The sequence below is a fragment of the Diaporthe citri genome (assembly GCF_014595645.1).
Source record: "Diaporthe citri strain NFHF-8-4 chromosome Unknown scaffold_1, whole genome shotgun sequence".
NCBI classification, from domain to species: Eukaryota; Fungi; Ascomycota; class Sordariomycetes; order Diaporthales; family Diaporthaceae; genus Diaporthe; species Diaporthe citri.
Window position 1 is genome coordinate 6,658,293 of NW_025064846.1, and position 22,591 is coordinate 6,680,883.

A 22,591-nucleotide genomic window follows, 5' to 3' on the forward strand; every position below is an offset into this window, starting at 1 on the left:
CCTCGTTTATGTTCTTGGCCCCGGCTAGGCCGACGCAGAAACAACACAAGCACCTGCATTAAAACGGTTTCCGGCTACTTGAGCGCGAGCACGGACATCATGACATGGAGGCTGCCAGATCTTCGCAATGAGGTAAGATTTATATAAGGCTGTCTCCACTTAATAAGCCTTGGTTGACAATTGCGCCGCTGCAGACTGCACAGTCTGATCTGCCCTCTGTCTGCCGCTGTTTAGGATTAAGTCTTAGAGCCACTGGGCTGTGTACCGTGGTCCGCTGTTGTGTCAACAGACATGAAGACACCTCGTCAGGAGGTAGCCGTCCCTATGATTTGTCTCCTGCTCAAGTCACCATCTGCTGTTTTCTGCAACAATAGTGCCTCGGGGTTTCATGTGGGCGCACTATGAATGCAACGACACTTGGTGTGTTTCTTCCACAAATCGTTACTATGATGAGTATCGTAAGCTCACAAAACATCTACGTATGGCCAGAACAAAAGCATTCCTGTAATTTGTGGCGAGCGATTGAGGCAGAAGAGTTTCCCGGTGCCGACATGCAGCATAGACTGACTCGATCATCATGCTATGAAGTGGTCCAGACCCTGAGCCAATATGCGACAGTTGCATGTTTCTCCAGGCACTCGAGGCAGGAAGGGGAAAGCGGGCTGAGGAATTGAGGTTGGGAAAGGGTTGCAACATGGAGCGATCGATGTATGCGGGTGTTTGGTGTGTTGGGGTGAAGCGCGACAGAGCGATTGGCTCCCTAGGAGACGGCAACGGAAGCTAAAAGGCCTCCCGTGAACCATGCATCTATGTAAACGTAGATCGTCCAAATTTCCTGGGGTGCTGCGCACAGGGGGAGGCCGATTAAGCTTCAGCCAAGTGGGCGGCCTGAACCGTTGTCTGATAAAAATACGTCGAGAGAGGCTTGACCTGCATGCTCTCGGGCTATGGAGTCAACGGTGAATAGTCCAATGTTTCTAGGCCTCGGTGAGATCCAGTACTACAGTCGAGTCGGACCATGGGCAAACCAACTGCCGGGAGACATTCTCATCTGGACTTTCTAGCTGTCAATTTATTCTACAGTCTGCGATTGGTCGTTGAGAATCTGTAGAATAAGTCTTGAGCCTGCGATCGGTGTTTGCCAACGGTAGAACAATGTTCCCAAGGCAATTCGACGGCAGATCATCATGAACTTGCCAGTCCAAGACATGTATCGACACCAAAGAGGCCTCTTCACCGGCCATGTCTGAATGCATATATAAAGACCGTCGCCGGCCTGATTCTATCCTCTCGGTCTTGAACATCATCAGCACCATCATCTTCTCCAGCCTTCAGCACCAAGCACAGCTTCTCTTTTGCCTCTTTACCAGGCACTCACTCAAGAACTCTCGCCATCACAGCACCTCTTCACCCAAACATAACCCACTTCAACCTCAAGATGCGTTTCTTCACCGCCGCCACCTTCGTCCTCACTGCCGCTGCCGCACCAGTCGACCAGAGCGAGACTTCAGCATCCGGCCAGATCGAGAAGCGTCTAGACCCCATCACAATCTCCATCATCACCGGTGTCACCTCTGCCGCCGCTGGTTGGGCAACCACTGAAGGCTTGAACACCCTCAAAGGCCTGATCAGGGATACCTCGTCCTGGGACAAGGTGAGTGTTTGCTGCCTCTCCCCTGCGCCCAGCCTTGTCAAGATCCGGTCATGAGTTATCTTCTAACGGCACAACAGGTCCGCGAGCAGTTCACCCAGGACGCTGTGGCCCGGATGGCCGCCAACTACAAGGCCGACCCGTCCTTCAAGGGCGCCGTCTGCTACAACATGGGCTACATGGTCAACGATCCCGCCCTAAGGAGTAACATCGTCAGCCTTGTTGGGGGATGACTAAGCACTCCCCTCTCTTCTAATACACCACACCTTCCATAGCCCGCCTAGCATTAGCTTCTCTTAATACATATACATACTCTGCAAAATACTTTAATTAAATTAGCTATTAGCAACCTTATTTAGTTCCTTAATTTAGTTTTAAAAGCCCTTATATATCTTATTATATAATAACTATAATTTAGTTTAACTTTTCATTACTTTTACATTGAAATTTAACTATTAATTTAATACCAACTGCTTACAATTATTTAAATAACCGTATTTTCTTAGCACATAATTAATTTAATAACCTTATTAACCTTAACTTAATTAGCTAAAGGCCTTAAATATTATTAATAATGCTTTAAATAATTATTAATAAGCCTTATATTTATTAAGCTATAATATTTATTAGCCTAGCAGCTTTAATAAACTTTTAACTATTAAAACCCCTTAATTAAATAACTTTTAACTTTAATTTAAAACCTTTTTATAAATAACTTTATAGGTAAGGTAAAAAACAAGCCTTTTTAAGATATAAAAAGATATTTCATTATTATTAAATTACCTTAATCAAAATTAAACCAACCTCTTAAACCTGCTAGTATATTAAAACCGGCTTAGAAAGCTTTTTTTATTCTTATATAATTAATATTAGCTCCTGCTTTTATTTAAAAAGAACTTTAAGTATAACTTATGGTAATTAAGGCATTAAATTATAACTTTCTCTTTAGTAAAATATAACTTAAAAAGGTATAAAGCATTAATTAAGCCTTATTAAGCTTTATTAACTTCCTTAACTTAATTTAATAACCTTTCTTTAATTTTTTACCTTAAGATTTTTTAAGGATTCCTTAGTTTTAAGAGTTAATCATTCCCTATAGCTAATTTCCTAATTAAAATAAATCTAATATTAACTTATCCCCTTTAATTAAAGTTAGCTGAAATAAAGAATATAAAACCCTCTTATTAAAATAGGTTAGCGAAATAGCTAAGGCAGAATTATTTTAAAACCATGCCTATTTATTAAAACTTAAGGATTACTTTAAGGAATTTCGTTTTAAACCTACTAAGCGCTTTATATATATTCAGCCCTTAACTCCTCTTATATAAACACCCCTATATACTTAAGGCAACTATTTCTTTAACGTGGCTATTATTTATATTATTAAGCAAAGCATAGCTTTAAGAATATATTTAAAACTTCATCCTATTATATTAAATTAACTCTTTGCTTAAGTTTAATAAGCTATAAAGAACTTTAATAAAGTAAAACGCTAAAATTAAGTAATAATAGCTTACTATTTCTTTGCAAAACCTATAAGTACCACTTTCTCTTTAAAAGCCTTTTTTATATTAATTAACCATTTTATCCTTAATCCTTAATAAACCTTCCTTAAGCTAAAGAATTATAAAAATAAATAAAATATAAGCAGCTAACCTATTTACTCTCCTTATTATAAGTATTGCTATAGCTCCCTTTATTTATTAACTAAAGATTGTAGCTTTTTTAATTAATACCTTATTTATAATATTCCCTTTAAATTGAATATAAAGGATAAGATTAATAATTATTATTAATACCCTTGCTAAAAATGCTTTCCTTAATAAAAAGCTTCTTACCCTTAAAACCGCTTTTATTATAATTAAAATCATTATACTTAATAAGGTAATTTAAATTAAATATTTATATTAGCTTATAAAAATAGTTTGCATTTAAAGTTAAAAATATTTAAGTTTTATAGCTTTAAAGTAAATATATATATTGCTTATATTTAATATTTTATAAAAACTTATAGCAAAGCTATAATCCTTATTAACCTTTTTATTAAAATTATTTTAAATTTAAATTTAAATAATGCTTATTAGTTTATATTATTAACTAAATATAAGCAGGAAGATCTTATTAATAACTTAGATTTATAAAAAGCTAAGCTTTATTAATGCTTTTATAAGGATTATAATAATCTTATAGCTAAAGTAAATAAAATATCCTACTCTTTTAATAAGGAGGATGCTTTACCTTTATATAAATACATTAATAATAAAATTTACCTTTATAATAAAGCTAAAGAGCTAAATAAAAATGCCTAGATTTATTAAATTTACGCTAAACTAAATCTTAAGTTATATATAATAATTACTTTATAAACTTAGCATAATAAGCTTAAAGATTTTAAGTAGCTTATTAATTAAAATAAATATAATATTTATTAAAAATAACAAAAAAATAAAAAAGCAAAGAAAGCTTAAAGCTATAAAATTTATAAGCTATAAAAGCAGTTTATTGCTTTTTAAAAAAATAATAATTATTATAAAAAACCTAAATAATTTAATTATTTCCTATAATATAATAACTAAGAATAAGTTCTTTACCTTTATCATAATATTTATAAGCAAACTTATAATTATAGCTTTAATTATTTATATAATTTAATATATTTATGCAGCCCTAGTTATAAATATAAAGCAATGCATAATATTTTACTTTTAATTAAAAAGATAGCTAATAATTTTATAATTAATAAAAATAAAAGGTATGGAAATTATTTTAATTAAACTGCCTATAATAAGTTAAATAAGCCAAATCGCTTTATTTATAAATATTTCCTTTTATAAAATTATTAAAATAGCATTTTATAACCTTTTTTATAAGCATATATTATAAATATTAATAAAGAACTTAAAACCCTTTTTTAAGAAATTTTTAATAATATTTAATAATTTTATAATTTAATATAGGATTTACTTAATATAGGTAATAGTTTTAAATTAAACTTTAATTTAAAATTAAAATAGGAAAAATAACTTAATAAACGCCCTTAGGGATGCATTTACTATATAAGAAGTCCTTAATTTCTTTTATTTTTAACTTTATTAAAGTTAATATTATTATTAACCCTTTAAAATAATTTCTTTATAACTTATCTTTATAAAAAAATAATAAAAAACTTAAGCTTATGCTAGTATTTATTTTTATATTTAAATTAAAAATTCCCTTAAAATGAAATAATTTTATTATTTTAATAATATATAAAAATATCATAAAAATTATTATTAATATCATTTTTTTATATTTAATGAAATAAAATGTATCTTATTCTTTTTATTCCCTATTTAAGTTAAATTATTTTTGCATTATGCTTATTATGCTTAATAGAAAGCTTATTAATAATATTCTTAATACTGCTTTAAATACTTTGCTTATATCTTAAAAAGTACTTTTATTATATTATTTTAAATTAAAGCATAAATTATTATAAACTTTTCTTTTTTTGATTAAAGTTAAAGTTAATCCTATTATTATTTATAAGGTTAAGTTATTTATTAATATCCTTAATTAAGATAAGCAATCTTAGCTTATTAAGAAAAATGCTTATATTATTAATGGCTTATTTTATGGCTTGCTTTTTAATCTTCCTTTTTTAAAAAAGTATTAACTATATATATATTAAGGCCCTTTAAATAATAATAAGTTAATTGCTATTTTAAATATAAGTTAAAAGATTTATGCTACTTATATTAAATATTTTCTTACTTAATGCAAAATAGCTGCTATTAAAGCAACTTATAAATATCTTATTTTACTTAGCAAAGATTTTAATATTTAAATTTATTTTTAAGAACTTTTAATTTAAGCTTTTAAGTATTTTATTAAACTTAAAGTTATTTTAAATTATTATAGCTTAACTTATAGCTTCCTTATTAATAGCATTATAAATAGCGCCGCTATTATCTTACTCTTTTTTAATTTTAAAGATTAACTTATAATAATTTACAAGGAGTAGCTTTTTAAATACTTAAAAGTTATATTTATTATTCTTAAATAGCTATCCCTTTAATATATTAATCCTAAATTTATAATTTAATATTAATAATATAAATATAAACCTTAGCTAAAGCTTTAATAAGATATATAAGATTAAATAAACCATCCTTTAATACGCTTAATTATTTTAATTAAAGCTAAAATAATTTAATAATAATATAGAAATAAAAATTCCCTTAAAACTAAATATTAATCTTAATAACTTAGTTTAAAAGCTATATAATATATTATAAAAAGATTGCAAAGCCTTTAATAAAATCATTAATAAACTAATTAAAATAAATATGGTAGAATTAATCTAGTTAAGAGAAAACTATATAATTATAATGCTAGCCTTTATTATTTAACGTAATAATAAACCTTAAGTAATTATTAACCTTTATTAAATTAATATTAAGCTTATTCTTTATAATTATTCACTATTTTAATAAAATAATATACTTAACTTTCTTAAAGGTTATAATATATTTACCATTATAAACATCCTTAAAAGCTTTTTTTAGCAACTTATTACCCTTAAGGATTGCTAAAAGATAACCTTTATTACTCCTTATTAAGGCCTTAAGCATATAGCTATAGCTATTATAAATCTTATAATTTCCCTCTCTTTCTTTTAATATCGCATAAAAAGCTTTTTTAATATATATCTTTAGGAATTTATATTAATTTATATTAATAATATTATAATCTTTTCCTGCTTTATTAATAAATATATTTAATATCTTAAGCTTATTTTTATAGTATTAAAAATAGCGGCTATATAATATCTTTGCCAAAGTATTATTTTACTTAGGCTAGATTAAAAGCTTTTAAGCACTATATATTTAAGCTTAAACTTTCTATAACTATAAATAAGATAAAGGCTATTTATAACTTTAAGATGCTATTTAATCTTGTAAAATTAAAATAGAATATCGGCTTTATAAGTTATTATTATAATTTTATTTTAAATTATGCTATTATTGCTAATTTATTAAATAAACTTAAGATCTTAGGATTTAGGAATAATTCATAAGCAAACTTATAAAAAAATACTTATGCTTAATATTACTTATTTCCTCTTTAAGTAATGCGTCTTATCTTAAATGCAAAGCCTAAGAAATTATAGGTTTAAAAAAAGAAATAAAAATATTGCTAATAGCTTTAATTTTATTTTATTAAGGCTTAGGAATAGTTTAAAATAGCTCTTATTAATTGCGTTAATTTAATCTTTTTAAACTTTATTAAGCTATTTATTCTTTATATAAATATTAGCAGCAAGGGCATTAAAGTTAGTTTATATTAAATTTAGGCAAATAATAAAAGCTAACTTATTTTATTTCTTTCTTGCACCTTAAATTTCGTGAAAAAGAATTACTTTATATTAAAGTTAGAAATGCTTAAACTTATTTAAGCCTTAAAAAGGTATTTATATTATTTTAATTATAATATTATTTAAGTTATTATAAATTATAAATCCATTAAGCACTTCTTTAAGGTAATTGCATATTTTTTATAAGATGCTTGTTGCATTATTAAATAGCAGCTATTTCTTATATAATACGCTTATAAGATTATAATTATTTACTATCCCAATAAAACTTATATTAATGTTAATGCCTTATTGCAATTACTTAAAAATAAGGAGCTTATTGCTAAACTTAAAAAAATAATAATTAAATCCTTGGTACGCTCTTATATTATTACCTAAAGCTAGGCTTGCTATATTGTAAAATTAATTTAATTTAAGCCATAAGCTTTTAATATTCCTTGGATTATAATAACTTTATTAACTTCTCTGAAATATAAAGTAAATATTCCATTGAAACTTATCGCAAAGATATTTGCGTATAATATACCCTTAGCTAAAGTAACCATGGCTTAAAATGCCGGCAGGGTTATAGCGCAGCTTTATATATTTAAATCCTTTTAAAAGGATATTATTTAAGCCCTTTAATAAAATAAAACATTCCGCTTTATCTATAATTACCTTATATCTTAGCTTAACTAAATGCAAAATAATTTAAAAGGCCTAAACTTAACTCTTTATAATTTCACTATATACCCTTAAAGTTATCTCCTTTATTATCTTAAAAGAAATGCTATATAGCTAGTTATACTTGCATTATATATTAAGTAATTACTTTGCTTAGCTTATAATAATTAAATATATATAAGAGTTAACCAAACCCTAGCTTATCTTTAAGATATAACCTTCTTTTTATAAATAAGTTATTAAGTATAAAAATATATTGCTGATTATGCAACTTATGGCGCTTATGAATTAGCTAAACATTTACCCTTTGGCAATTTGCAACCCATTAAAACTCTCAAAATCACAAGAATTTAAATTGCACGTTTGCTAGGCGCAAACTACATTTAATTGCTACCTTTTCATACTTATTAATAACCATTATTAAAATAAATTATTTATTAATAAATAGTATAATAAAAATAATAAATATAAGAATATCTACCTTAATTAACTTTTAATACCCCTTTCCCATTAAGTTATAACTATAAAACCTAATTGCATTGCCTTTCTTATAAAAAACTATTAATAATATAAGGAACTTTAAGATCTTACGTTTAATATCTTTTATAATAAAAACATGCAAATCATTTTTAATTCTTACATGTTTTTTAACTTAACTTATGCTTAATATATATTTACTTAATAGCTTATTTATAATATACATGCTTTTAAAATAGATTTTAATCTTGCTAATAATAAGATAATTAAGTTGCTTTTTAATAATTATATCTCTTTAATATATTAATTCAAAATAATTAAGAAAGGTATTAGCTTTATTAATATAGTATAAGCTTAGCTATTAATGGAAATGGCAGCTTATGTTTACTAATCTTATATTCTAGGTATTAATATAATAATAAGGCTCCAAATTTACATTATTATGCCTTATAATGCTTAAGTTAATAAGATTAAAACTTGCTTATAAGCCTTATTTAATAAAGAAGTTTATTATAACCTTATTAAAGTTTATACCTAAATAGTTATAATAAGTAGTAAATAAAATATTATAATTTTTTGCTTTATTTAAGATAATAATATAGAATTCCTTTTTAAGGCTAATTGCATTAATATTATATAAATACACTTTAAGTACTTATTAATTAACATTTTAAATAAGAACTTTTTTATTAAGCTTAAAAGATAAAATGCAAAAATTATAGCTTAATATATAGCAATTTAAGTACTTTATAATATATATTATAAAAATCTTTATAATTAGGGTAGTATTTGCCATTAATGCTACATTCTTTACTGCATTATTAAAAAGATTATTTAAAAAAATTATAATAAGCTTATTTATTTTTTTATAAGTTTAAAGGTTATTATACCTATAATTATTAAGAAAAGGGTTTGCTTAATTTAATTATAAACCCTAATATTATTAACCTTTTATAATAAAATATTAAGTAAAACTATGGTAATAAGGAAATTATTAATTAATAGGAAAATAATAAATATAACTTTAATATAAATCCTTTTATATAATTTAAAAAGAATTTCTAAATAAATTAGCAAAATAATAATAATAATGTTAATTATAATAAAGTTAAGAAACTAATAAAGGAACTTTATTTAAACTTAAAGGCTTAATTAAATAAATTGCTTTAAGATAACGCCCTAAAAATGCTTAATATGCAGCCTTTTATTATATTAATAAAAGATATAAAGCTTAATAAATTTAAGCAATTTAATAATAAGGATAAAAAGAAAAATAAAAATTAAGCTAAAAACTTAAATAACTTTAAAGAATTCTTAATAAGTAAGAAGATTATTAAGCTTAAAAAGGTTTATTAAGGCTTAAAAAAGGAGAAAAAGGGTATATAAATTAATATTTACGCTATAAATAATAATAAAGTTGCTAATTAAAACCCTTAAGTCGCGGCTATTAATACTTCTGCTTTAACTCTAGCTATTATAAATATACTTATTGCAAATCTAAATTTAATTTTTATTAACTAAGTTAATAAATTTAATTAAGCCGCTAAATCTAATTAAGCCGCTAAATTTAAGTAGGCTAATAAACTCAATAAATCTATTAACTAAGCTAGTAAACTTAATAAGTTTACCAACGAAGCTGCTAAACTTAATAAGTCTACTAACTAGGCTGGCAAATTTAATAAGTGGGATAATAAAAATAAATGGTAAATGGATTAAAACTAAGAACTCTTAAAGAAAAAATAATTATAAGATTATTTAATAATATTAAAGCATATAAGGATATATGCATTTTTTAAGGGCTGGGTATATTAGGGGATGACTAAGCACTCCCCTTTCTTTTAATACACCATACCTTCCATAACCCGCCTAACATTAGCTTCTCTTAATACATATACATACTCTGCGAGATACTTTCATTAAATTGGCTGTTAGCAACCCCATTTAGTTCCCTAATCTGGTTCTAGAAGCCCTCGTGTATCTCGTTACAAGCCTTAAAGTCACGTCTGGCAAGCTCAAGGCCGAGTGAGTCTCCTCCAGCCTCCTCTAACTTCCTGCGAGTATGAGTACTCGCCTATTGTCATTGGCGATGCTGACCATGGCTGCCTGCCTAGCTATGACTGCTTCTACTTGAAGAGTGGAGGCGAGTTCAAAGGCAATGGAGATGGCGGATTCATCAACGTAAGTGACACCTCACACCCATGAGCTCTGCTTGTGGCGCATGCTGACGCAGCTCAAAGATTGCTGCGGACACCAACAACGGTGCTTGTGGATACCTCGCCTCCAACCTGCTCATGACATGCCAGTGAGGAGAGAAGGCCCCTCTGGAGATGGTTAGAGTGGTGGCTTTGGCTCGAGATTTGGAGAGACAATGGTTTCCCATAGAGGTACAATAGTCGGACCCGTGGCAGGTTGACTACTTGCAGACGCTCTCTTTTATTTAGTCGTTGAGACAATCCTTAGCATTAATGCATACTTGTTTAGAAAGTCTTCCAGCTTGGCCCCACTCACTGCAAATGAAACAAATTGGCTGTAAGGCGCTCAATATGGCTTCTCTTCGTTTTCTTTCCCATTTGTACAGCCTGGTGGCCTGTGGCGAAAGAGCGTCAAACAAATCCTGGCGATACTGGAATTCGCGTCTTTATTGTTTTGATGTGTTGAAGATTTCCCCTGATCTTCTATACTTCTCAGCGTCAAAAGCGTCTTACTTTGTTGGCCCTCTGGATGTACTGGGCCCCAGGCATATGGAAACCAAATGCTAGAACATACTTTCAAGGACTCCATCCCTGGATATGAGGAATGCCGTCCCTAGTAGATTTACGACTGGTATCAGCCATTTGAAAATAATCTGTCATTTCAGTGTGTGCATAATTACACGCCTGGGCAAATCTTTGGTACCGTGTAGATGCTCGGCTATAGGCTACATGGAGGCCTTGGGCAGCGCGCTGGACATGGTCGATCCTGTCCCCATGGCGGACAAGGATTGGTATCATGAAATGGGTTCCGGTAGCTAAGACAAACAGAAGTCGTGCAGACTGTTCTGTAAACATCGTACTAAGCGGGTGCCGCTGTTGGGTTCCTCGAGCTGTGACTTTGAGAAGTGGGCGTGTAAGTTGGGGGAGGGGGGGGGGGTGAATTGGGGTGCCAGTTGGTGTGCAAATTGGCGGGTAGTATGTAAGTGAGTATGTACCTCTGTATCATCCGTTTTTTTGCTCTGCGAATATCCATTCTCTTGAAGTAAAGTAGACCTGTGCTGTATTTGCTCTGGTAATGTGCTATGACTTGGTGACACATCGGATGGGAACAGAATGGCAGCACCATCCTTGATTAAGGCGGAAAGAGCACAGGATGCTTGCTTCTGCTATTCGCCTTGTCAGCACACAAGAGGTGTCTTTAACTTTCCCACGATCTTACATGCAGAGGACACTGCCACAACATGACATGCACGTGGGAGAAAAGATGGCGGAAATGGAGTTTACCGCAGGGAAATAGGTCAACAGGCTCATCCGACGAAATATATATTCCCCTTTATGGACTGCCGCTCCACTGCAGCATATTCCTTCCACACCGAGCTATTTATGGCCACCCGCTCGAGCCAAAGTCTCGCTCTTTGTCCGGGTCAGTACGTTCTGAGCAACCCGGAGCGGAGGATCAAGTAGTCGGCCGCCCGTACATGAGCAGGCTATATCACATGTTAGAGCCAGGAGGGAATATTTCTTATCATGATATTCAAGTCTCCATCTTCCTCCGTCAGATTATGAATAACCATGGTGGACTGAAATCCAGCAATGAAGCAGGAGACAGAAAACGAAAAAGAAAACAGACCAAGATAACAAAACGCCGAGGTCCATCAGCAGGGATGTTGGCACATGAAAAGTGTACCCACCTGCGTGGCCTGTGTACAAAGGAGAATGCATCCTACGTATTGAAGTAGGTTATCGATGATCCCATCCGCCCCTTAATGCTACTATGCACCGTCACACGTGACTTGCCCCCTTTCCCTCCCAAGTAAACAAATGAAAAAAAGATCGGTAATCATCATGACGCCGTGACTTCATGAACGACAGTATATATGCACGCATACGGTTCAAACGTCAAAAATCCCACATGTACGGCACACCCTATGTGCCTTCCATCTAATATGTAGCGGAGCCACTCCTCCTCTTCCCTCGGGGGGTTTCTTAGTGCAGCTTGATGGCTTCGAAAAGCGTCAAGCTCAAGCTTGTGTTGTTCTCTCCCACATTGGACGTGGGCTCGTTCAGAATCTCCCATCTCTTGAAGGTGAACGCGCTCAGTTTCTCCTGCCCCTGCCCACCTGGGCCGACAGCATTACCCCAGATGTTGCCACCAGCAGCGCCGACACCGAGGAACCCAGCGCCACGCGGCCGTTGCTGCTGCCCTTGCTGGCTACCCTGATTACCCTGACTCTGCGTCTGCTGTGAAGAGGCCGGCTTGTCCTTGTGGGATAGCATGAGGTTGTCGAGTGGCGCCGGCGTGGAGCTGAATATGTACCTGAGCCGGGAGTCCGACAGGGCTTCACGCAGGATACGAATGCATTGCTGGCGTATCTCATCCGATAGAGTGTCGACCAGAAGCAAGGCGACATCAAAAACGCGGTGTATCAGGTAGACGGTCTGGTTCGAGGGTATCCGGGGGTCGCAGGTAGCAAGCGATATGAGACCGTCAAGCTCCTGTATGATCCCGGACAAGACAAGCAACGCGCGCCCGCGAACTTCATTGGCTGCCTTGTTAGCGGCGTCGTGGACATGCGCTTGAAGTGTCAGGTACGACAACATGAGTGGGAGCCAGTTGAGGAGGACAGTGACTTTGACATCCGACTCCGATGGCAACGCCAGGAGTTCCCACATCTCAGCTAGCCGGTCGACCGTAGCTGAAGCAAGCTGCAGCGGAGACCGAGAACCCATCAAACCACCGCGGCCGATTGTATCGATCACAGACAGCAGACTCTCTGCGGCAGCCACACCACCATCAGGGGTTTGGGGCCGGTCCTTTGAGGGAAGTAGGTCGAAAAAGCGAGTCTGTGCGCGGGTGAGGAGATGCTGAGTGATCTCAGGGCTGAGAGTAGGAAGCATCCCCGTCCAGGTTATGTTGCGTGCATCGATGGCGTTGTCCATGGCTTTCGCAAAAATCTCGAGCTGGTTGGCTTGCCGGTCTTGGGCGGTGGTTCCGGAGACATTATCGTTGGATCCGAACCCCTGAGACAGCTTCAGTTGACAGAAGGGCAAAGTGAGCTCATTCGCAAGCCCAAGCACCTGGTCAAAGGTAATATGGGTTCCTTGGGCACTGTGCGGAAGTAGAAGTCGTGTTGCAATATCGTCCATCATCTGAATCACCGCAGGGTCCGCTGTTTTCATGGACAATAACTTAGGCACAACAGCTTGATCAGAGAGAATGAGCGTCCTAACGAAGCAGATGAGACGGTTCTGAGCACGGGCATCAGCCAATGGAGCTGTTTCGGGCCCACCTCGAGCCTGTGAAGCACAAAATTCCGCCAAGGCATTGCGCACCAGGGCGACCAGTTCCTTGAGGTGCGACTTAGGTGCCTGGTTTTGCAGGATTTTGAACCGATAAGTCTCCTCTGGCGTCAACAGATCTTTCGACGTTGGCGGCGTAGTCAGCATCTCCAGCACCTCCTGGACGTATGTCGGCGGTGGTCCAGCGGTTTTGCCAGCGGCGTGAGGACTCCCGGTGGCAGATGCAGCGTCTCCGGTCGTAGTAAGGATTATCGAGAGGTTGAGACATCCCACGCTAATCATGAGGGGGAATATGCGGGCGAGGGGTGGCCGAGTCTGGGGGTTTCGGATGCCCAGGACCCATTTGGCCATGAAAGAGTCGAAATGCTGCATGTCAAAGTGCCGTAGCCTTGTGAGAAGGGAGCTGTACGCCCGTAGCCTCTCATCTACCATGCCCCAACAAGCTTGAACTTTGGGGATGATTTTGTTCAAGAAGCTGTTCATTGTAGTACGGTCCATGCTTGTCTTGTTCGCAAGCCTCTTCTCGATCTCATCCAGGAGCTCACCTTCCTCATCCTGGATTCGGGCGGCCATGTTATCGCTGACGGGGGACGACGCGTCGACCGCACTGCTCCGATCGTTGCGGATGGTTTCGTTGAGGTAGCTGACGAGGGTTTCTTGCCCTGGTATCCGAGGCGCGAGCATAGCCATCGAGGTCAGTAGAGGACGCATCCCTGCAAGACCTTGGATCTGCTTGATGTTGTCAAGCCTCCCCAAAAGGGTGTCAAATAGACTCTTCGCAGTATTGAGAGCGCCAAAGACTGGGAGATGCAGGTTGAGTGTATCAGCAGATGAGGACAGTATGTCAGCATCATGGAAGCCAGTCGTTGTCTTCAGAAGATCGGCAAGGGTTTGGAAATCTTCTGCAGCTTCCAGAATGGATCTTACACCATTGAATGTTGAACAAGGAAGCTGGAGGCCCTCTTTTCCAGCCAGTTGACCCTGAGTCACCTCGTGTACAAAGGTCCGTCGGATGAACTGACCGATCTCTACCTTCAAGGACCGACTGCTCAGACTGACCCTTTTGCAGAGTTTGCCAATAGGAATAGCGATGTTTTTCGAGGCCGGGCTCCAGTGAAGCCCTAGGCTGCCTTTGATGCAATTGATGGCCATTTCTTGATCCTTCGCTTCGTCTTCGACACTGTAAGATGCCCTCCCCAGCATATTGGAACGCATACTGCTCAGCGACGGGGAGAGGGCGTGGAGCGGTAGCTCCACCAACAGTCGGCTGCTGGCCGGTCCGTCTCGCATGACGCTGTCCGAATCGTGCAGCCCACCGCGGGCTATGAGCCACTGCACATATATGAGAGGGTCAAAAGAGCCAGATGAAGCCAGCTCGGAGACCAAGTGGTACAAGGAAGTTTTTCGTTCCAGCTCCTCTAGTGGGTCAGTGTTCATGAAGTCCAGAATTGCGGCCGTTGTGTCCAAGCCGAAAGTCGCCCAAGTGGACAGAAGGCGGCACGCAACATAGATTCTGGCCAACCCAGGACGGTACATCGAGGTAGACCACTCCAGGATTGTTCTGACCAGGGTTCCCTGGTCTCTCGACATATTCCAGCATTTTGTAGGTAGGTCGTCTGGCATCGGCGTCTGAAGAGACCCATCAAGTATCTTGACAATGACGTGCCGTGTTGCGGGTGGTGCTCGTACGCTAGACACAAGCTGCTCGTTGCGAGCGTGTATTGCTCTGTACGCTGCTTGAACCATCTCGTCGTCTGCAGGCAACATCGAAGATAGGGCATCGCGGTGTTTGGCCCATGCCGAGGGGGGAAATAAAATTGGTCGCGCTCGAAACCATCAGAGTCTTGAGCAGAGTTGCTATTCTCGACGACAGTGGAGCCAGGATGTCGTGGTCGGGATGATTTTGAATCTGTTCTGGTGGTCAGCAACTCCTCAGGTCTCAGGTCTCTCTGGAGTTCAATCTCACGGTCGTGTTCTGGTTGAGCAGGGCGACTACAAGGCGCCGGCCATACTTCCTCAGCCTCAAAAGGTCTTTCCAGTATATCTGTGTCACCAAGAGCCACATGGGCAATTTCGCCTGAGAACAAGTCTCCAGTCCAGAGACGAGCCATTCCATGTAATGCTCACGGTCTAGTAGGTGCTCGGCGTATAGATGTGTGGCGAGTCGTAATCTGGAGGGCGTCAGTACGCACGCAGCACGCAGCAAGGGGGGAGACACTTACGCGTAGTTGACTTTGGTTTTCCACTCGGCATCCTCAAATGAAGACACAACACCATCGACGAATTGTTCGACAAACATGGTCCAGTCTCGGACCCATTTTGCCTCTCCGCCCATGACGACCGCGCCGTTGACACCTTTGCGTTTGAAAGCTCGTACTTCATTCGCCCCGACACACTTGGCCAACCAGACAGCACGGTCTGTTGGGATGTTCTTGTTGAGGCACTGCTCCAGGAGGCCCTTCCCCCTGATGCCGTGTGGGATTGTCCTGCTAAGTCGTCGAAGTGAGGTTGTCGGGTTGGCAAGATCCCGCAGCCAGCCCTCCCTCTTTGTATCCGTCACAGTCACTCGCGGAGGTGGCTTGAAGGTCGAGGCAGAGTTGATCTGGCCGTTGTGTCGCCTTGACCCGAGAATTCCGGTAAAGACGGTGGAAAGCGCGTACAGTCCGCTCTTGTGTTTTAGACTGGGAAATATTGCGCCCTTTGCTGAAGAAGTCTCGACCTGTGCCACAGGCGCCTTGTCGAAGAAACCGGTTTGTATAAAGGTCTGGGTAAAGTGGTCTTCAGGACCGTCGCCGGTCCAAGGGTTGAAATCTGCGTATGCGGTTGGAGGCGCGTTCGTGGCACCGGTTCTCGAGCAAGAGTCAGTCTTGCCCGAGCCGTTGAGCGCAAGGTATCGGGGCGCGGCTGGTGGGACCTCAACAGTATATGGTTTCGGGCGGATATCCTTTTTCACCGGAGCGGGGGCCGGGGCGGCAACGTCCTTCCTCGCATCGGGGACGACGAAGCGCGTGCGCCGCCTCGGCATGGGCAGCGGGTTGTTGTCGTTGTCTGCGGTCGGAGCACCCCTGGAGGTCTGGGGACTGCTCATATCGCCCAGGTCGGATACATCGCCGGACATGCTCGGCGCGGCAGGCCGCGAGGAGGCGAAGGACTTGAATGGGTCGAGGGGGCCGGCGCTGGTGGGGGATTCGATGAAGCCGGAGTGTGCTATGCCCTGGTTGGACAACTCGAGCCTGAGGCGCGAGCCGCCCCTCCGCGGGGTTCCGTACTGTGTTTGGGTGGCATTGCTGTTCTGACTGCTCGCATCTGCGGCAAAGTCTGCGGAGATGTTGTTGTTGCTGCTAGTGCTGCTGGCGTTGTTATTGCGTATGGGGGAGGAAGGTATGTACTGGGATGACAGAGTACGCTGATGGGCAGGCCGTTGCGACAGGGAGCTCGAACCGCTGAGGGATCTCGAGGGAGGCTGTCGCTGGGGCACGCCCATCGGGGGTCGTGAGGACATCGCTATGAGAGACGTAGGTGCGCCATCGAGATGGAGTCTGGTCGGCGAGGACGGGCCAGGTGGGGTGGGGGCTCGGGGAGGGTGGCCCGAGGAGGAGACCGGAGCGACGACGACGACCGTGGGGATGTCTCCTGTAGGGCCCGGGGCTGGTGGTCGGTGTGCTCGAGGAGGCTTCCAGGGGCCAAGTGCCGCGTGCGATCGCGAGGACGAGACGAGGCGAGGTGCTGGTCTGGTGCCCGAGAGGTGGTGCACAGAGCCGCAGGATTAAAAGAAGGTGGAAAAGACGCAAGCAGCAGTCCCAGGATGGAAGGTCCGGGTGTGGCGAGGAGGGTGAAGCTCGAGATAGCAGACAGCAGGAGGGTCAGTTCGATAGACAGTCGGCCGTTCGGTCGTCTGAGGTTGGCAGGTCGTCGTCGGCCTGAGGTTACATGGGGGTAAATTGGGTAAGCTTGGCACCGGACAGCGCTGGTTGGCTGTTTGGACCTCCTGGGCGGCGGATGGCGACTGCAAAGTTCCAGGATTGGCAAGGTAACTTGCACCAGCTGGGGCTGGGGTGTTCCAGGGCTGCTCCTCCTGGGCGGTGGGTGCTCGGGATCTTGTTGATTCGCGGGCGCGGGGGGGAGGGGGGGGGAGTATCCGTATGGACGGATCTCACTGCCAAACCTCACCCGAACCACCACTCACACACCCTCTGGGCTCTCGCTGGGCGACTGACGACTGGGCAACTGACGCTGTCCCAGCTGGGTCACTGACTGACTTAGTGATGACTTACTGACTGACTGGCTGGCTGGCTGGCCCGGCACCCAGCAGTCAGCAGCAGTCAGGTGGATGCGGATTGCAGATGCAGGAGCAGAAATGGTCCGAGATTGCCGAACATTGCCCCGGTCTCATGAGTCGAGGGCCGTCCAAACCCCATCACGATAGAGTCAATTAATCAAGCAATCAAGCAGTCAGCCTGTCAATCAATCAATCTATCGGTTCGCCGGCCAATCAGCCACCCATTCTCTCAGCCAGCCAGCCTGTCCGTCTGGGCCATCTTGCGAGCGCCGACTCCTTTCCCACCCCGTCTGATTCGCCAGGTCTCAGACCAAAGACGACATGCGTCTCCCAACCTGCCTCTCGCTTCCTCACGAGCCTTTTTTTTTTTTTTTTTTTTTTTTTTCCTTCCTTCGTGGGCAGCGACTTGCCGCACCACTCATCAGCTGAACCTTGTCCTTGTGGAATGGCAATGTTCCGAGGGGAGCAATAATCCTCCCTGCCCCTGGTACTGACTTTGCGAGGATGCGACTTGAGCTACCCAGCACAGAGCAGCACATCATGTCCATCCCGCGCTCGCACGGTGTCTTCATCTTCAAGATCTGACCTTGGGCTCAACCTTCCCGCGGAAATAAAACAGTCCATCCCACTCGGTGCATAGTCGCCTTGCTCGTCGCCGAAGGGTCGCGATTAACTCGTCGCTTCGTGCCCCTGGTGTTTTGGCAGAACATCGGTATGCAGCTCGGCAAGAATGCGCTAAAGCTCGGCAGGAATTATAAGGATGACATTAGCCTAAAGAGGTTAAGTGTAAAAAAGATAGGGATTTATATATAAAATAAGATATATAAAAAGTATACTTAGGAAATGAAAATTATAGCTTAATAATGTATTTTATAATAAGTTAATAAGAATTAAGTAAGTATTTAAATAAAAGATTAATTTATTTAAAATAAGTTTTAAAAGCTTTTAAAAGGTAATAAAAGTGCATTATAAATGCATTTTAAATGCAGCTTAAATAAATTTTAAATATAATTAAAGTAAATATTATATAAAGTTTTATAAGTTATTATTTAAAATTATAAAATAGCCTTTATAGCATAATAAAAGATATTTATTAAGAATTAAGTAATATAAAATAAGAATTAAGCACTTAAATAAAATATATTTAAAAATAGTTTTAAAAAAAATATATAAAATAAATTTAATATAAAAAGGAAATTATTAAGAAATAGCTAAAAAGATTATAAGGAAATGTATTTATAATATAATATATTTAAAATAATGCTTTTAATGCATTTTATATATATATTATAAAATAAGCATTATAAAGTAAAATATATTATATAATGTAATATTTATATTATTATAAATAATACTTAATATATAAAGATATATTAATATTGCTTAAATTAATAGTTATTATAATAATAATAGCTAAGAATAATGCATTAGCAAGATAAAAGGTAAATAAGGGTTAAAAAGAAATGGCTAAAAGAGTTATAAAGGGCATTTTTAAAACTACTTAAAAGAAATTATAATATAAACCTTAAAGATTATTTATATTATATAAGATTTAAAAACTAGCTTTTTAAAATATTTTTATAAATATACTTATATATTATTTATATTAACTTTTTATTATTATTTTACTATGCCTTTTATTTATTTATTATTATTAATTTAAGTAAAGAATAACTACTTTATTTTACTTAATATAAAAAGTTTATTTTAATAAAATAAAGATTAATAAAAAGTAACTTAAGAAATTAATAATGCAAACTTAAATAAGAATTAAGATAAAGAGTAGGAAATAATAAAGATAAGCAATAAGGTATATATTTAACGTTTAAGTAAACTCTTAAGCATGCCTTAAATTAATATATATATATAATTTAAGAAAGATATAAGAAATAGCTTAAGGCTAAATCTTACTTTATTAAAGCTAATATATTATATTATTAAAGGTAATAATAATAATAATATTTTAATTATTATAAGTAAAATTAAGTATGCTTTATTAATATTTAATTACTTAAATAACAATAAGTAAGGAATTGCTATGCTTATTAATATATAATATTATATAAAAAATAAAGCATTATAGCTTTTTAATAATATAAGTTTTATTTATTATATAAGGAGGACTTAAGTATTAATATATAAATTAAATATAATTTAGCTTTAAGCATAAATATAATGTTAAATATAAGTACAGCCTTTTAATAAAGATTATTTATATAATGCAAAAGTTTATATATATTAAAAGCAGAATTTATTCTTATTTATATAAAGATTTAAGGGGCACCTTTATATATATTATAAAGGAAATAAGGGAGAAGTAAAAGTTAATTTAATATTAAGTAAGGAAGTTAATAATATATATAGTAATTATAAGGTATGGTATTTAAGGGCTTAATAAAAGATATTTTATTAATGCTATTTAGCTGGTATTATGCAATTCATTAAGCATTTAAAGCTGGTAAAATATATAAGCAATATTATAATAAAGATTATAATAGCTTATATTATTTAATTCTTATTATTATAAAAAGCAAAGTAAATATAAATTCCTTTAATTATATATAAAAATATTATTAACATTATTTATAAATTAAATATAGCATATATAAAAGCAAAATATCGTTTAATATATTAATTAAAGAATAAATTTACTAAAATAATATTTCTTTAAAACCTTAAATGCAAGCTAAGATATAAATATTGCCTTTCTTTAAGAATAATTAAGGCGTTGAGATAAAGTTAATATATATGCTGCATTAAGCTTTTACAGCTAGGTTAAGAAAAAGAAAGGATATATTATTAAGTATAGTAAGCTAATATTAAGAGTAATTTAAGGGCATTATAATTAATAATTATAACTAAGTATTAATTATCCTTAAAGCTAAGGCTAAATAATTTTAAGGAATTATTTAAGCATATTTTTTTAATTCTTTATACCTAAAGATTAAAATTATATTATTAAAATAGTAATAATAATATATAAAATATATTAAAGGCATTAGTTTAACCCTATTAATAAAATACTTAAGTTAAAAGAAACGTAATTATAAAATATTATATTAATAATAAATAACTTAATAATAAATCTTAATATACTTCCTTAATAAATTTATAATATTTCTTAAGTATTAATTAAGAGTTTTTTTAAAAAAGCTTTATTAATATCTTATAATATAGGAATTATTACGCTAATATAATAGCATAATATTTATAAATATTTATAAGAGCTGGAATAATATAAATAAATTGCATAGTTTAATGCATAAAATACGTTAAATTTACTTTTTAAAGGAAATAAATATTAATGTTATGCTATAATAGCATAAGTACTTTAACTTAAAGTCCCTAAGTTAAGTATATATATTATATTATATTATTCTGCCTCTTAAGTGCTAATTAAGGGCTTTTTTAATATTTATAAGAAATTATTTTTAATAAAACTAATTATCTCTTTATTACCTTTTTCTTAAAGCAGCTAAATATATTAAAAAAACATTATATATTTAAGATAAATTTATCTTTTAAATATATTATTAAAATAAAATAAAATGAATTAATATTTAGGTTATTTAATTTAATTATTAATAAAGATATATATATTCCCCTTATTTTACCTTAATATATTATTAATGTTTTTATATAATTATTATTATAACTTATATATATATTAATAATTTTAATATATTTTATTTTTATTACCTTTTTTTTAAATATATCTTTTAAGCCTAAAGTTTTTATAATTTTTCTTTAAATTAGTTTTTTTATTATAATATTTCTTTTTAATCTTAAAAAGCAATTATTATAAATATAGATTTAAAGCAAGTTATTAATATATTTTATTTATTAACCCCTTATTTATTTAATATTAACTTAAAAGTAGATTTTAAAAAATATCTTATAAAGCTTAACCCTTAGGGTAGATTATAATAAATATAAATATTATATATTATTATTTTTTATTAAATTTACTTTAAGTAAAGTATTAAGAAACTTATTAAACCTTATATACCTTTTTATAAGAAAATGGTTGCATTATCTTTAATTAAAACTAAGGATTTATATTATAATTAATGTTACTTAATTACTTATAAGTTTGCCTTTATAATTTATTACTTATGCATTTATATTGCATTATAAATATACTTATATTACTTTTATTATATATGCTAATACTTTATTTTAATTTACTTAAATTACACTTTATTTATTTATAATTAAGTTAAACATAAGAATATTAAGCTTATTATATATAGTATTAATTATTATTTATTTTATATTTCACTTAGTGTTTAAAATATAGTTATTTTATATATAAATGCTATTAAGTCCTTATATTTCTTAAAGAATACTTATAATAAATGTATTTTATTATTAAAGGGATTTTTAATATAAGTTTTCCTTATATATTATTAAAATATTTTATTAAATATTTATAAGGATTATAAATTAAATATGCAATACTTTTAATAATATTAATATATTAAGGAGGGTAGTTAACATAATTATTATTAATACGCTTAAAGCATACGCTTTTTTTAATAAATAAAACATTAAGTAATTATACTTAGCTAACTAGTTAAAACACTTAAAAATGCCTAAGGGTAGCCCTTAATATAAATAATAAGGATCCTTTTCTTAAAGAGTTTAAATATTACTCTTTTTTTAGCTTATTA

General features: G+C 35.0%; 2 protein-coding genes across 2 annotated transcripts; one reads left to right on the forward strand and one right to left on the reverse strand.

Moving 5' to 3' along the window:
* Positions 1 to 1,438: 1,438 nt before the first annotated feature.
* Positions 1,439 to 1,935, forward strand: INS49_001766 (uncharacterized protein; the record flags this gene model as incomplete). Its single annotated transcript, XM_043162587.1, has 3 exons — positions 1,439 to 1,654; positions 1,732 to 1,863; positions 1,927 to 1,935. 3 exons carry the CDS (start codon positions 1,439 to 1,441, stop codon positions 1,933 to 1,935), a joined length of 357 nt encoding a protein of 118 aa, XP_043031093.1.
* A 10,390-nt stretch (positions 1,936 to 12,325) lies between these two features.
* INS49_001767 (uncharacterized protein) lies at positions 12,326 to 17,141 on the reverse strand (the record flags this gene model as incomplete). Its single annotated transcript, XM_043162588.1, has 4 exons — positions 12,326 to 15,393; positions 15,474 to 15,548; positions 15,767 to 15,810; positions 15,862 to 17,141. 4 exons carry the CDS (start codon positions 17,139 to 17,141, stop codon positions 12,326 to 12,328), a joined length of 4,467 nt encoding a protein of 1,488 aa, XP_043031094.1.
* Positions 17,142 to 22,591: the final 5,450 nt, after the last annotated feature.